General features: G+C 39.5%; 2 protein-coding genes across 3 annotated transcripts in view; one reads left to right on the top strand and one right to left on the bottom strand.

The window, feature by feature from the left end:
* ABCC3 (ATP binding cassette subfamily C member 3) overlaps nt 1-1,027 on the top strand; it is an 81,873-nt gene extending 80,846 nt beyond the window's left edge. For both annotated transcript variants that reach the window (XM_060764780.2, XM_060764781.2), the window contains exon 31: nt 617-1,027. In XM_060764780.2, coding sequence (XP_060620763.2) covers nt 617-725 — 109 coding nt within the window. In that variant the 3' untranslated portion in view covers nt 726-1,027. The remainder of the gene's footprint in view (nt 1-616) is intronic.
* A 1,389-nt stretch (nt 1,028-2,416) lies between these two features.
* Nucleotides 2,417-16,872, bottom strand: ANKRD40 (ankyrin repeat domain 40). Its single transcript, XM_060764782.2, has 5 exons — nt 16,458-16,872; nt 12,523-12,671; nt 11,553-12,032; nt 9,887-10,068; nt 2,417-7,795 (listed from the first exon to the last, which is right to left on the bottom strand). The coding sequence occupies exons 1-5, from the start codon at nt 16,592-16,594 to the stop codon at nt 7,649-7,651; spliced, it is 1,095 nt and encodes a 364-aa protein (XP_060620765.2). The 5' UTR covers nt 16,595-16,872; the 3' UTR covers nt 2,417-7,648.
* Between the last annotated feature and the right edge of the window lie 241 nt (nt 16,873-17,113).

The raw sequence follows: 17,113 nt of genomic DNA, 5'->3' as shown, positions 1-17,113 counted from the left end.
CTGCAACTGGGCATATAGGAACCCCACTAAAAATAATAAGGCCCTTGTTCTTCACTTGTATCCAAGTCATTTATCATGTAATTCAGATGAATACAGAGAGGCTGTCTAAAGTCACTATAGACAGAACTAGAATTCACTGGCCAATAGGATTCAATTCTTTCTGCAAGTGAAGCTTTTTTGGGAAAATCTTTAGAAACTTGCCACAGCTATTCATTTTCATGCACCTCTGATTTGCAGAATTGGGTTTGTTTCTACATATAGTCTCTTGAAGCAATTCCTGATATCTTAGTTTTCTGGGCATGGGGCTGAGGAATGGTTTCGCCAGAGGACCTTAACATATATATAAGAACAGTGGCTAGTGCTTAGATTCAGTTTGCTATGTGTGTCAACTATAAATAGTCATGTTCAATTTCAATGCTGTTCATGATTTTTCTAATCTGTTATCTTAGAAGTCTCTTTAAAATATGAAGAGATGAGGGGATTCGCTGTGAATCTTAGAGCTACTAAAGTTAACAGTCTTGTAGTGGTGCAGGTTTTGAATACTTACCTATCAGATAGCTTTTTCAGAAATGTATTTTTTAGAAAAGTAAACAAACATTTTCCCTTTGTTTTGCAGAGTCCTCGTTCTAGACAAAGGAGCAATTGCCGAATTTGACACACCGTCAAGACTCATAGAATCCAAAGGGATTTTCTATGGCATGGCCAAAGATGCTGGACTGGCATAACAAGCTGATCAGTTCTATCAAAGGACTTGTTACTGGACTGCTGTTTTTTTATCCAAAAGCAATACCTGAATGTACTGTACTTTTTAAAACAGCATTTCTACCAAATTACAAAAAAATGTTTCATATGCTTGTGAAAACTGAAAATTTAATTTTATATTTTTAAATGCATTTTCTATACTCTGAAGTATTTTTTTAATTGACAGATCAGGAAATGGGAAGTGTGTGTGTAGTGTTGATGTATGAATAGCAATTGACTATATTCCATTTTATTTTTAGTAAAATACATCTAGTTGTATAAAACATTTGAGTCTTATTATTCTGAATCAATCTTCTCTTTTAATGCAAAGAATCCAAGGAAGGTGTTACTGTAATCTGATATTAATCAAGATATTTATGTCAGTGAAACTCCCACGGACAAAAGAGGTTTTGCATTTTCTGACTGAGAGAATGTGGTGTAATTCTGACAGAAGGAATCCCATAAAAAGGGTCAATATCAAAAGCTCTCATTTCCCTAATCCATCTGTGGGATCTCACAAATGGGAGAAAACTGGATTTGTATTCCTGGAAAAGGGATTTTTCTGCCAAGCATCTTACTGGAAAGACTTGAAATTATGCATACATTTGACTAACCTGGAATGTCTGTCTTGAGTGAGAACCAAAGGACCTCAAACAATGGTTATTTAAGAACCTCACATTGTGATTTCAGCTCATAGTTGCGAGAAGAGCAATAAGGGATAGGATGTATAGAGTTTGCAAGGTTGGACACCAGTACCTTAAATGTAGGCTAAAAAAATAACTAGCAGTTGTTTTGTTGTTCCCATGAAAAACTTTGTGTAGCTTTTTTTAGCAGAAATATTAATATTAATTCAGCATATTCTAGACCAGTGGTTCCCAATTCATGGGTTGCAACCCCCAATGGGGTCATGAAGGGTTTTCTGTGGGGTTGCGGGGCAGCTATGAAAAAAAATTAAGCGAAAACAAAAAAAAACTTGTCATCATGTCCCACATAGAGATTTGTTTGCGTAAAAGTGTAATGATCTTTTGTTCACTGGGTTAGCTTGATGTGAGGTTCATGTGCAGTTTGGCAACTGACTCTACAGAATGCGGACGCTGATTGGATCGCGATTGGTCAATTCCTAGGGACACATGGACACTGAGTGCCTAGCCTTGTTTCTTGCAGGTGGCAACAGTTTTTCTTCAATAACAGTGAATTCTGCAAAACAGTATAAATCGTATGTCGACACAAATTGAAAGATCCTACTTCCAGGAACCTGAGGCCCAGCACATCACATTATTTCCCTTCTTTGGCCAACGAAGAGCAATCCATCATAAGCCAAGGAGTGCTGTAAAGTCCCGACACCATAGTTGTCACTGTGGCAGTGCCAACAGCTCTAATTTTTAATGTATCAGGGTCACGGATCACCTATTTTTAATGTATCGATGTTGTGGGTCAATTTGTCTCTACAAAATGGAGTCACAACTCGAAAATGTTTGGGAGCCACTATTCTAAACCACCTAATGTTCATCAGTTCCATAGGAGTAAGTTACTAGGGCACAGAAAATGGGGGGGGGGGGTCTAAAATGCTAATTCCAAATGGAATGGCTAGTTCCCCTAATAAAGACAGTGCACATCAAACATTTTTGAATGTTCTGGGAGAAATCTGCTAGGGGAAAAAATCCAAATTTTCACATTTAAAGGCAACAACATTTTATTAATTGTAAAAAGGGTAAAACACATTGGAAACAAGTATCATAGACTTGGATCATTTGGTTAATTCTTCATTTTCACCATTTTATTTATGTAGTAATGTAGGATGTTGTGAATCCCTTAGATCCACTGATACTAGAAAGAACTACACAGTTGTTATTAGGTTAATAATTTGGTTAGCAAAGCTAATAAAATCCTCTGTTATAAATTGCATAAGTTATACAATATAAAAATATTCCTCTGAGTGCATAGAAAGATGCCAGCAACTGTGCAGTGTGATCAACAGACCTGTAGTTTGTTCATTAATATTATGGCTAATCAACAGATCACATCTGTTTCTCCACATTTTTGGATTCTTGCAGATATCTATGTCTGAATGAGAATCCAGAAATATTTTAATTGCGGTCGAACATGGAGCGAACCACTGAATCTGTGCTCAATTACAGCTTCCCTCCTTTAAGAGTTTGTCCTCAAAGGTACTGGAATTTCTAACCCAAATATTATAGCAAAAATCCTGTTTCCATTCAGTCCCTCATAGGGCAACTGACAATATACAGTACACTTAATTTAGACACACACTTGAGAGTGTTGCAAAAACAGAAAACAGATGCATTTTCCAAGAGCCAGTCCTGAACCTTATCAACCCTAAGCAAAAAACAGCCAAACTTTTGTTCCAGGAATAAGGACAGTGGCAATATTTTCATATTTTCATCTGTAATCAGTTAGCATTTTCCCTCAACCCTCCAGCAATTCTGATCAGACTTTAACTCTCCCCTCCACCCCAAATCCTGATCAAGATTGCTAGGATGGAATAGGGACGCTTTGTTTTGCACCTGTTGCAGCAGTACTTACATCAGTATGACTGATAGGGGGGGGGGGGGGGCAACTTTAACTGTGCCCAGAGGAGTTTACTTCTGCCCAGACAATATCTTATCAATTCAGAGGCAGAAAAGATTGTGCTACATGGAGCTTCTGGGCTACGAGTTGCTTACATGGGAATTAAATTAATCCTCATATGGAGTCTTATAGTGACACAATTATCCAGCACCACAAAACTAATGTGCTGTCACAGACTGCTCCTGTTTCATTATGCATATTTAAAGCCCTATACTAAAGTACAAAACTTAAAAGTAAATCTTAGGGCATTAGACATGTCAGTGTACTACGCTCTGTACCAGGAAGATAGCTATCTTAGTTCTATGAAGTCAAGTGACAAAAGACAACCATCTAATTTAAGAAATTGGTGGCAAAATCAAGAGATTGTTAGATTATCTATCAGTATCCTCTGTCTACATAAACAAGGAGCTGTGAGCATGATTTCGGTCATATACCCTGACTATCTTGGATTGTCGCAAATCACTTGGTGTCTTCTGTGATTTCCAGTCACCACGGATAACAATGATACTCCTACTGTTTAACTATGGCATCTGTGATGAGTCCGATCACTTACAATTTTGCTACTTCTTAACTTTTGAAACAAAGTATCTTATTTCAACACTTTTACTTTATCCTTAGGTTATAAACCATTTAAATACTTATAGTATCAATGCAAATATTTTCATAATACTAATAATTCATGTGTTATTTAGATGCTAATTTCAAATATATTGCCTGAACATAGAGTGATTGTTCATAACTATGTTGTCAGCTCTGAACTCTCTTCCATGAAACTACAGCTCAAATTTTAAAGACAGAGCTTAGCATTCTGCAGTTAATTAATCACAGTAATTCTTCAGTACAATTTTCAAGCACTATCCAAATGGGGACAAGCAATAGGATGAGTCACTGACACTAACTGACATTTGATACAAAATCTACTTGTCAAAACAATACTATTTGAGTAGTTAACGTTTGAGTGTTAACATATCTGGAAACTACATATGAGAGGAGAATCGGGCTAAAATACTGCTAGAACTAGGCAAACATTGCTAAATAGCAAGAGATGATATTGGAATTCAAATGTACAGATGTATTCCTTTTCATTCTGTCCTTTACAGAGTCTAAAAATGATAGGAAAGAATATAATAAAGTCTGCCTCCATAGGTTTGTTTGGATAAATAAATTCTAGAGCAGTGGTTCTCAACCTGGGGTCCCCAGATGTCTTTGGCCTTCAACTCCCAGAAATCCTAACAGCTGGTAAACTGGCTGGGATTTCTGGGAGTTTTGGGCCAAAAACATCTGGGGACCCCAGGTTGAGAACCACTGTTCTAGAGGATCATGGCCACTGACCTGTTTTGCCAGTGAGCCACTCTGAGGAGCAATAGTCATGGGAGCAATAGTTACAGATAACAGAATGACAGATGTACACACCTTAACTTAATGCAGAAATCCAGTACTAGAGGCTTCCTTCTCCCTACTCTGATTGCTCAAGCACCAGAGAGAAGAGGGAGACAAATAAAAATGGTGAGCACCCCCAACTGGGAATAGTTTCTCAGCCCCTTTCAGTCCTTGAAGATTCCAATCTTTGGATAGACTGTGTAGACAGCTGCTATATATTAGTCCCAACTGTGATGGATGAAATTGCCTCCCTAGACCATTCATCAGTTAGCAGAAACAGGATAAAAACAGTATTCTAGCCGAAAGATTTAAATCTGTATTTCATTACCATTGCCAAGAACGTATAATAGGCTATTTTCTTCCTGTTCTGTGCAAACATGAGAATGTTAATGCAATTTTCTGACACTTCATATTTTGAGGCTTCGGGGAAATTCATTTGTACAAAAACACATAGGGTTTTTGCACAAATACCATGCATATAATTTCTGTGAAAAGGAAGTGTTTTGTGCAAAAACTGGACTTTGCATAGAATGCACTGATCATTGTGCAGAAAAAAACACATTTTCTGTCCCTATGCAGAAAATATTTGCACAATTTGAGTAAATGTATACTATTTACAAAAACTTACTCATTCTATCCATTTTCTGCACATGTGTATGCATATACACAGCATACGTATTTTGTGCAAATGAATTTCCCCAAAGTCCTAAAGTGCCAAGAGTCATGTTACTGATCTCCTTTATTGCGTGCTTGGATATACTTGTTTTCATTGAAGATATGAATACTAATAAATATCATTCATATCCTTATTCTGATCACAGACCTTTCCTCATAAAGTTCACAAGGAGCAGCAGTTCTGGCAAATGGCTTTCCACAAGATGTGTCCCAAAAGTATTCCTATGGGCGCAAATGCTGCATCAAAATCCACCTTAAGTCTGTGGGGATGGCTGTGGGAAATAACATGTTATTCAAAAAGTTCTGGCCCAGAACTAGGATCACAATGCTTTGTCCAAAACTGCAGGTTAAAAACACTGACAGGTAGACACCCACATTAGCCACTGAATACCTTTTTATGTTCATTCCAGGTTTCCTAGCAGTAGTCCATCAGACTGTAATTAAAGTAAACAACTTCTTCAACTAGTATACAGAATGCTAAAATTATATAAACCACTAATTATTTCAAAATGTTATTACATTCCATGCTTTTCCAGAATGTTTACTCTATGACCCGACAGCAGATTATTTATGTAAACTTGAACTAAAAAAGATTAAAAGCTGGACATGCTTATAAGAAATGCAAGCAAGTCTGTCAAAAGTGCATAGAAATTTCAAGATGTTAGCTTAATTATCTTGGTATTAAAAGTACTCCTGCTTTTTAAAAAGTGATATTATTTTTCCCTAAATAGGAAATGGTTTCAAAACTGGAGAAGAGATAACATATAAGGTAGGGCAGGGGTAAGAGATTCAATCAGCAATCAAAATATTGTTGGATTGCAAGTCCATCCGGACAGCCAACTGTGAAGAGTGCTGGGAGTTGTGGTCCAACAACATCTGGAGGGCTGTCCAATTCCCACTCTGGAATAAAGGCTGAGGAGAATTGTGCTCAGTCCATGGGTGGCTTCAGGCTGTCCTGACCAGTTACCATCCTATCACCCTTTGGGAAACCCCTTAATAAATTGAAACAAAAAGCAAAAACATAAAAATACCTCAACACCACCAGATACTGCCAATCATTCGATACTGTTTACTGACAAGCAGTTCATAAGTTAGACATACATATACATATCCTAAGTGTTTTTGATCAACACTATAGTTACCATTTCTATTAATATAGTAGATTCAAATATTTGAGCACCATTCTGAAGAATCACAGCTAGTTTATCCACTTGGGTAAATTATTTTTTAAACCAGCCAAATATAAAGGTTGTGCTTATGTCAGCAATTCAAGATGTGCTTCTAAAAAGACTGAGTGTAGCTGGAACTGACATGTCCAGCATTCTGTGCTGAGCATTTAGGAAAGTTACTTTTTGGACTGCAACTCCGAGATTCCCCAAGCCAGTATGACCACTGGCTATGCCAGATGGAGGATTCTGGAAGTTGTCATCCCAAGTGTCTTCCTCCCTCTCCCCTCCCCCCAATTTTGCCTTGCCACTATGTACTTTTGAGAGACATGACTTGTTCCAATAGGGTCAAGGCCAGGATGCACTCTTGACACATCCCTACCTATAACAACCCTGCCAATCCGGCCTGGTCCTCCTCACGTGGAAATGTGGAGAAATAAATCCCAGTTACACACATACATAAAAGGCTCTTCCCAAAAGGATGGTCTGTTAGTGTAACTCAGAATTCCCTTACTACTCTACACCAAAGCAACTATTGTATACGAGTCCTTACTCTCTCCCTTCCCTGTAAAAATAGCTTATTCCACTCACATCTTGCTCATTTAACTCTAGTTCAACATTTTGGGGGTTTCTGCATATTAAGCATCCAATTAGAAGCTTTACATGCATCCCAGGTTCTGTCTTCCAACATAACTGTCCCTGTTCTTTTTAGTCAGTAGCAATTATTAGAACAATTTAAGTCTTTCCCTGAGACTTCTAACTCGGCAGCATTCTGGGAAGACATCATTCCCTTACAAGAATCACGGCTGCGTGACATGAGGCAATCTTCTGTCACTGCTTAGTATTCTACCCCAGAACATTATCTGACTGCCAGTTCATTCAAAGATTAATGGCAGACACTTCAAATATGACATCCTTATGTGAAGTGCAATCAACTAAAAACATTTCCAGCTGCTTGCAGATGAACTTGCTTCCAAGTAAGTATGCTCAATAGGTTAATGCTATTTTCCAAGTAACGTAGAATTTAAGGTGTACAGCCCTTACAAAATCCTAGGTTTAATAGTTACATATTGGAGAAGGTATTATTGTGACATCAATTAGTAAGTCAGTTTGGATGCTTTCTTATTATAACAAGGCCTTTCAGTCAACGGCGGTGCAGCATTTCTGAACAGGAATTCATTTTCACTCATCATTAGAACAAGCTCCAATTCCTGGAAATCTTGAAGCCTCGAGACATCTTTGTCCTTAAAGAAATAGATACAATTGATTTTAACAATAATGTTCAGACACTCATATGTGGTATAAAGACCCCAGAATGGGACAATTTTCACTCATCTTTCTTTTATATTGCATAACGGGTTTTTAAAATCATTCAAATAAAGTTCTCTTTGCAAACCAGGCAGAACAGAGGTAGAAAATGAGTGGTCCATAAGCTGAAAAATGGAGAAACATTGCTCCATGAGCTTCTGGGAGCAGAATACAATTTTCCTAAACAAAGATGTACCCTCCTGCAGTTTTTTAAGCTCCAGGAGACCACATTTTAGATTTTGTCTGATGTACGAAGATGCAGTCCAAGGTGGAAAGAGCAACTGGGTGAGCAATAGTCCCTGGACTGTCTGTAGTCACCCAGCCCTGATAATGGCACAAAAGATAAAAATGCCAAACCCAAGGGAGGTTAATACATTTGGGGGAAGCTGTGTGGACTGTGCAGCAAAATACAACAAAATCCAAATCCATAAGTGTGATATTGACCAAGTAAAATACAGAAAATACATGATGTAAGCTTTCCTCTCTCGAAAATTCAGAACATATACTTCCACTCTCCAAAATGCATTTTAGAACAGGGAAGTATATGCAACTGCAGCATTTTACCTGATAGCAGCAGAGTAAGAGCTGGGATAACACAGGCTGCCCATGTAGTTAGGTTGCGCACACAGTCATTACTGGATTTAGTCCATTCCTAAACTGTTTTTTAAACTACATTCCAATTATTTTACTCTGGATCTAACTGAATCCTTAAATTCCTGTCCCAGGTTGGCAGCTTATGTTTTGAAGCTCTTTAAATGGTAATTGTCATAACAAGGGAATTAGAAGTTGAACTTCTTGCATAACAAGCATCTAAAAATATGGTAGAATAGCATATCCCATGCCACTATGCAACATTTCAAAAAGCCATTGTCAAACTAATAGGCTTGCTGACTGATACCTTTAAGCTCTATTTTATACAGTGAATCTTACAAGTAAATGTGCACAAGATTACAACCTTAGCTTGACAAAAGAAGACAATCTTTACGTCTCACTTGCCATCCGTGATTCATTGCTCTAACTTTATTCACTGCCTCCTACTATTAGTGGTTTTTATAAAGGAGAAAAGGCATATGGTTTCATCTTCCTCCTTGCCATTACTTGATTTCCAGTGTGAATCAAATGTTCACACCAGAAACGTGAAATGCATTTAACTTCCTGTAGAAAACAACAAATACGTTCAAGCTGAAATAGCTTCAGTGCTGTTTGCTGCAAATGTACTAAAATTAATAATGGGTTCTGAATCCTGCTAAGGGAGAACAGATTTCATCTGCAAGGTCGGCTCTACTAGCATTATGGACGCTGGTGACTAAAGCCTACTCGATTTTATTTACTAATTCGCATTACAAATAAACTTACAATAGCTGGTTGTTAAAATGAAAGAGATCTTCCAAAGTTTTAAAAATAAAACAAGGTACAGTGTTTCGTGGGGTTTGAGAGACAATAGGGTGAGGAGGGCTGATCATCCAAGGATAAATTTGAATGAATGATGCCAACTGAAGGAAACGTGCATTTTTAATTGGTGATTTGAATGACCAAGCCATAAATCCTTCTTTTTTGCTGCCTGCTTCAAAATGTCCTAGTTTTGGAAGTTCCAAACACTAGTAGACAACAATGCCTAGTTGGTGGTAGTATGTTCTTCTTCCTCTTTCTAAAAAGTTTTATTTCGTGTGTCATATATACTCTGCAAGCTTTACTTAAGCCAAAAAACTAAGAAACTAAGTTCAAAATTAGATTCAGTCAAAAACATAGCTATGTGTGGGAATTTATGCACTGTCTCTCAATAAGAATTATTCCACCCCATGCATTTTAAATTCAATATCCAATTTCTAGCATTGCACAAACCTAAAATCTCAGCTGAGTTTAGGCATCCAAGAAAATATGGACACAACCCATATAAGAATTTTAAATATTCGCAATTATTCAGTGTCTCATTGTCTGAAATGTTAGAAATTTTGTGATTTTGTTCTTCCACCCCACCCCATTACACTCCCTCCCAATAAGAATATTCCTAATTTGAAAAGTATTACCTTTCTTAATACAGTATTTGGAAGCTTCCTTATTTTTTCCACATGTTCTGGGTGAACCCCCAGTTCACAGCAGCTCACTCTGAGGAGTTCTTGGTAAGTCAGTTCTTGTCGGTCCAATTCAATTTCAATGAAGTCATTCTCTTTGAGAGTACGATTTTGAATTCTGACCTTGAGAACCAGTTCTAATTTTTAAAAAAACATAAACATCCAACATATTAAGAATCAGTAACATAGGCATTAAATAATGTTAAAATTGACTCCTTTTGCGAAGTCATGTTTGGGGACAGCAAGTGAGTAGCATGAAAGTCTCCAAATCAACTCTATCAACAAATATGTTTAAGTGCTAATGGAAGGTATGGCCATAACACACTATTCAGCTGTCAGAAAGCATGCCCATTATGTTCTTCAGTGGCCTGGTTACACAGTTCAGTCGTGATGGTTTATTATGTGGGTTGCAGGAGGATTTACATAACAAAACATGCCATTTTCAAAAAGATAGTAATGTTAGTTTTTTTCAATATAAGATATAGGGAAAGAAAAATGGAAAAATAAGTTATGTGATGCCTTTAAGACTGATTTATTTTAGCATGGGCTTTGGTGGATTGCAATCCATTGGTCTCGATGGCTTCATAGAACACAATAACCAAGCCACAGTGTAAATGTATATTTCAGCACATAACAGTAACGATTGCGTAATAGCTGCACCCCCATTTTTTTGGGTCCTAGTTTCAATATTTTCAAATTTCTCACATAATAATCGCATGCTTGATTTACTAGCCAGCAGCCCCCCCCCCCCCCACTGTAAACACTCATCCACTTGCCCGCCCACCCATTCACTTACTTGGACGCCCATCCATCCACTCACCCTCTCATCCATCCACTCGCTCATCTGCCCACCTGCCCAAAGACCCAGCCAACCACTTCACTCACTTCCTCATCCACTAAGCCATCTGCTTGCCCGCCCAAAAGACTCACTCACCTACAGAGACACGCACACACTCAGTCAGATGTGGATGAGACAACAGAAAGTGGGAGGAAATCTACCCCTAGGAAGGAAAATTCACTCCTGAAATTATCATGGGGAAAAGGTGTCTCCACTGAAGTACTATCACCAATCCTTGTTTCCACAACAAGCCAACATTTTCAAAAACTAGGTGTCATAGGGATAGAAAATGAGGTGAAATCTTCTGAGCAGAGACACAGACAGCAAAACAAACATTACAGGGGTGTTAACCCTTCTCTATGCTATCCAAAACTGAAAAATTGTTACATTTAAAATAGTTCCTGTTCTAATTTACATACAAATTGAACTTAAGAACAAACCTACAAAAGTATCCACATACCTAAAGTTACACATATATATTTAATAATTTTGTGCATGAAACAAATGTGCACAATGAGTCAACAGAAAGCAAAAGTGGACAATTTTGGAATATTTAACATGGAATAATCTTGAACTGATAATTGGACTCTATGAATCAGACTGACAAAGACAAAAAAAATAGCCTAAAAGGAATATTGCTTTTTACATTTTCTATACTAATTACTTTGGCACCTCAAAGAGCTTATTTCTTATCAAAGGTGTCCTTGGCTCATCTCATAATTTTCACCAGATGATACCACTACATTATATTGAATGCTTATAACTATCACGATTTGTACTTACCTTGCATATTGCTAAACGGAAATGCTCCAGTAAAGAAAAAGGGCTGAAATGTTGGAACAGGTCCTGCACCGGAGCCATGAGGTTGCTGAGTTTCCAGCTGTTTAGTAGATGCAGCTGGGGAAGAGATTGTCCTAGCGGGAGGAACAGGCATCTGGCAAACATGACCATTCTGGAGCACAGGCTCTGGGCATTCTAGACCCATGACTTTTGTTACATCCCCATCAGGCCCCACGGGGACCAAGTGGCTCTCATGTACCTTGGCAGCGACAGGCACCTGATTTTGAGGTAAAGAAACAGGACAGTTCTCATGCTGTTCTAAAGGAGGAGAAAGTCTTCCATTCAGAGAGGAAGCCGAGGTGCTAGTAGTGCTGCTACTTGTGGAGTTATAAACATAAGGGAATGGTGGGTTTGCTAAGTAATTGGGTATAATAGGCAAGATAGAATCTTTCTTCACGTCTGGAATCTCATCAACATCTTCCACTGCAGGAGAAAGAAGACAAAGACATTCTTAATTCAACATGATTTCCAGTTGGCGAAACTGCACAGATGCTTGGCAAGTGCACAGATCATACTAGCTTTGGTATGATACATATTTTCAGTATTAAGGCCCTGACTTTGAATGTCAAAATGGACCCGTATATGCAAAATTAAATAAAATAGTTTACTACATACCTATGAATAAAAAATTAGATGTTAAAGAATATGTTCAAAATTGTACGCGCCCCTTCTAAGCTAATACAAGATTGCATTTTTTAACAAGTCAAAGCCCAAAAATCCATATGTGATGCTTATTGACTTGCTTATTCCAAAATGATACATGGCCCTTTTTGCACAAAAGAACCTGAAGCAAATTGCATGGAAAAAATGTAAGAAAGGAAATTAACTTCCTTAAATGGCTATGAACCTAACACATCTAACATTACTCAAATATTCTTGATATGATAACTATTCTATTAACCAATCAATTTACCTCCCAGCATCTTTCTAATCTCCCTCTTGGATGTTAGCTGAGCTGGTTTTTCTTCTTTAACTGTGAGAATGTCTTTATCAGCACCAGCATCAAGTAGGCAGGACACCACTTGGACATGGTTCCGCTTGCAGGCCCAGTGCAAGCAAGTCCTGCACAAGGCAAACAGAAAGACTGGGTGAAAACGCCACACTGCACAGCAACACAATATTTTGCACTGCTTTTTCTGTGAAGAAGGATGCCAGCCTATTTTTTTCCTTCCACAATTACAGATTCTGATTGTGACATCTACTGGCAAAATAAATTCTTGCATTTAGAGAGCATGTAAATCACAGAGATTCAGAGTTCATCACAGTACATGTACTTCTATATTTCCATCTTTTGCAAGCAGTTCTTCAGGATCATGAATGAAAAGCCTCATTTTTATTTTAGATGCAGTCCAACAGCCAATGTAACAGCTATTCCCAAGTAAAGGATCCATTTACAATTAAGAGTATAAACAATAATAACAGCAAAAAAAAAATTGCTGATATAGCCACTGTGTTATGGCAGACAAATACACTTCAATGGATGCAAAAAAAAAAAAGCCTTCAGTTCCCCTGCTACTTCCACCTCCCCCTACTGTACAGCTACATAGAAGATTTCTGCAGTTTACTTCCACTTTTAAAGAACTGTAGCTTAATGTTACTTCCAAACCAAGAATCCTGCTATCAACTGTGTTTGGAAGCCTAGCCATGAGTAACCCGTGCAAGGCCAAACTGAGACTGCAAATAACGTTTCACTCAGTCTTGTGGAGAAAACTGCCTCCAACCTGAATAGGCAGCAAATTGTTGACTCTTTATTCCACGGCTGATTCGAAGTGGCAAATACTAGATTAGCTCTGGGAAGCTTTAGACTGCCACTCCATGGCTGCTACAGAGGTGGGGGGGGGAGAGTTTTGGCCATCCCCTCCCATTCGCCTCATTACAGAAGCCAGTGAGCACAACATAATTCATGTTGGCCATTTGTCACATGGAGTGACATCAGGCAGGGTGCCAAGGCAATGCAGTGACATCAGCCAGGGTTGGAGTGACATCAGGCAGGGTGCCTGGGCAACTCTGGTTGCCTCCTCATTCTAGCTTGCCTCAATCCAGGTGATAAGCAATGGAGACGAGCCATGTTACTCCCGCTGAACAAAGCAACAAGGAAAAAGTGTGGGGTGATTGTTGAGTGCCATTCTATTTACCCTTGCCGAACTTGCTGACCAATAGGTTAGCAGTTCAAATCCGGGGAGTGGCATGAGCTCCTGCTGTTAGCCAATCTAGCAGTTTGAAAACATGCAAATGTGAGTAGATCAGTAGGTACCGCACCAGCGGGAAGGTAACGGTGCTCCATGCAGTCATGCCAGCCACATGAACTTGGAGGTGTCTACAGACAAAGCTGGCTCTTCAGCTTAGAAATGGAGATGAGCACCACCCCCCCAGTGTCGGACACAACTAGACGACATGTCAAGGGAAAACCTCTACCTTTACTACCCAGGAAATACAGGATGGTCATGTAAATAGTTGTGAATATTTCCAATTCAGAACTAACTCAACCGTTTACATGGACCCAGAGTTATGGTTTGTGCTGGATTCTTAGGAAGAATTTAGAGCATCCTATGACTTTGATTAATGTGGTTCAAGACTTGTGTTAAGGTGGCCTTGACCTGCATTAAGTCAAATCAGATCTATGTGTCGTTTAGCCACCAAAGGGATTATTTGCCCACCCTTCCGCATAAAGGATCAGTGTAGATGTGCTCATAGATACAGCTATATAGGTAGGCCTGCTGGACCGAGGAAAACATCTGCCGACCAAAACCAGAAATAAATGACCCTATTCAGCACCAACCCCATGACTTAAAGCAGGGGGCATCAATGGAGATCCTTAGCAAGTGCGAAGTCACCCAAGTGCATAGCCATTTGAAGAATGAAACATTATATCCCTCTACCTGCAAAGCCTCTTAAAGAGACGCCACATGGGAAGGATGGATTTAAAGTTTTGTTTCTCACCAAGATGAAATATTACCTAATGCCACACCACCAAAACTTGTGATAACATAAAAAAGACAGTTCAGATGAACGTAACAGAAACTGAATTGTTTCATAACAATCAAATACAACATAATCCACAATTCATATGGCAATTTAAGTCAGAATGCTTTATCAAGTGGAATACACCACAATTTATAACTCCTGAGTGGACCCTAGTGAAACATGCATTCAGTGTCAAGTGCCTGGGAAGCACCTCCCTTACTGCCTGGTGATTGGCTGCCTCTTCCTAGGCCAGAAAAACCACAAAGAAGCATGGGAAGAAGGACCCAAGATGGGGGGGGGGGGGTGGGAAATTAATCATTTTGACATATACAATACAGCTGCTTAAGGTTATGAAGAAAGAATGTAATCTAACTAAGATTTGTCAACAAATACAGAAAACAAAAGCTCACAGATTGGAAATGCTCAATTTCAGTCCCCAAGAAAAGGGGCATCGTGGATTGCAGTAACCACAGGACCATTGCATTAATCTCACATGTAAGCAAAGTGATACCTGGCATCCTACAGCAAAGACTTTAACCATATATGTCTAAGTTAGGTTCAATAAAGGAAGAGGCACTAGGGATCATGCTGCAGACAAACACTGGATAATGAAGCACCCCCAAGAATTTCATAAGAAAGCCAGTCTGTGTGATATATAAATTGTAGCAAAGCCTTTGATGGCAGAAATGATGAAAAACTATGGATTGGTCTTCAAGAAATTGACATGATGCAACATTTTGTTATCCTGATGCACAATCTGTATTTAGGACAACAGGTTACCATTAAGACAGAATTCCATTGATATGGCTCATATTTTTCAAACAATAATGCCCCTTTATAAGTGACCTTAAGCTTTTGTATGCTGTAAAGTTTGCTTCAATTTATAATAGTCCTATGAAGGGTCTTAAGAGGAACAACTATGGTAATTTATATTCTTAGTAAGTATGGCTAATTTATAATTACTCACAATCATTGGTAGGGGTGTATGTGTTTTTAATTCACTGTATATTTCTCAACAAGTACTTCATCTATCATTATACTGATTAGACCACAACCTCCCAGAAGCCTGCCCCTCATTAATTGCACTTATTCCCTGGCTCCATCTACACTGCTACATAATGCAGTTTGAAATGGCATGATACAGTCAGTGAAGGCCATATAACCCAGGGCCCTTCCAGGCAGGCCCTATATCCCAAGATCTTATGCCAGGTTTTCTGTTTTAAACGGGATTATATGAGTCCCCACTGCCAGAAAATCTGGGATAAACAGAAAACCTTCCCAGAATAAGGAAACTCTCAGCAATATGTCCCTAAATACACTTTATCAATGATCTAGGATTGTCTGCACACCCTTTCCTCTCCGAAATTCTATCCTAGTTATATATTTCACCTGGTCAAGCTCAGCATTATTTTAAAAAAATTTAATTATTACATTTGGCCCAGCCATAGATTTTCAAGCGTTGTTGTGCTATTGTTAATGTTTACTGCTTGTTTTTTGTTTATGAGTTTCATGTTATTGTTTTGTATTGCTGTTGTTGTTTTTGCTGATGTAGTGCAAGCTGCACCGAGTCCCTTGGGGAGATGGTAGCGGGGTACAAATAAAGTATTATTATTATTTTATTATAAAACCTGGGATCAGATCCTGGGATATAGGGCATGTCTGGAAGGGCCCCAAACTGAAATCAAGACATACATTCTTCCCCTCCTGACATTAAAGACAGGTGTGCTGAGTAGAGCAACGAGGAAGACCAAGAAGTTAAACTACCTTATCGGAGTCGACTCTGGCCGTATAATCACTACGTAAGCCCTCTTTAGAAGTTGGCCATCCAAACCCGTTTTGAAAAGGGCGCCTGGCACTCTCGCTGCGGACTTCACTCGGACTTACCAGCCGTTGATTTCATTCTGGGAGTTGACATCCACCCCAGACGCCAGCAACCGCTGGACTTCCTCCAGGTCCCCCAAAGCGGCGGCTTCCCTCAGCCTCTCCTCGAGCTCCTTGTCCTCGAAGGCAGACGAAGTCATAGTCCTTTCCAATGGCAGGGAGGCCAACCCGAGTGGGGAGTCGCTCAGCCTACTGCGGGTGAGGGGCCATCTTCCCCCCGCCCACCGGCCAGAGCGCGGTAGCAGGCCCCGGAAAGAAGGAAGGAAGGAAGGAAGGCAGGCCTCGCCCTTCAGAGTGACAGGGACATGGAGCCCTCGCCCAGCCCGGAGGGGCTCATGAACCCCCGCCCAAGGCCGTGGCCCCCTCCCCTCGCCGCCCGGCTGCGTTGCGCTGCGCCCGGCTCCCTCCGCTTCCTCCTCCCTCCGAGGGGGACGCTATTCAGTGAGACAACCGGGGCCGAGGTTTTTAGTTCCGCCGCGCGAACACTTCAGCCAATAAAGCTGCTTTGCTTCGCCCTCGCCTACAGTTTGTTTTATTTATCGTGTCAGGGGCAGACCAAACAGTTGCATTGTATTTTTAAACAAACAAACAAACAAAACACAAAGTTTGCAAGCTTGGTAGTTGATTAGATATCCTTTGACCAGTAGCTGGCCACTTGG

The sequence above is a fragment of the Anolis sagrei genome, chromosome 2, assembly GCF_037176765.1.
Source record: "Anolis sagrei isolate rAnoSag1 chromosome 2, rAnoSag1.mat, whole genome shotgun sequence".
NCBI lineage: Eukaryota > Metazoa > Chordata > Lepidosauria > Squamata > Dactyloidae > Anolis > Anolis sagrei.
Note: the sequence above shows the minus strand (reverse complement) of the source record. Positions and strands in the feature narration are given on the sequence as shown.

Bases quoted from the DNA above. Each gene is read 5' to 3' on its own strand.
- ANKRD40 (XM_060764782.2), bottom strand. From the start codon at position 16,594: ATGACTTCGTCTGCCTTCGAGGACAAGGAGCTCGAGGAGAGGCTGAGG. The intron at 12,672-16,457 runs GTAAGTCCGAGT...TGCCTTGTGCAG, and splicing joins CAGAATGAAATCAACGGCTG to GACTTGCTTGCACTGGGCCT. The intron at 12,033-12,522 runs GTAAATTGATTG...TTTCTCCTGCAG, and splicing joins GATTAGAAAGATGCTGGGAG to TGGAAGATGTTGATGAGATT.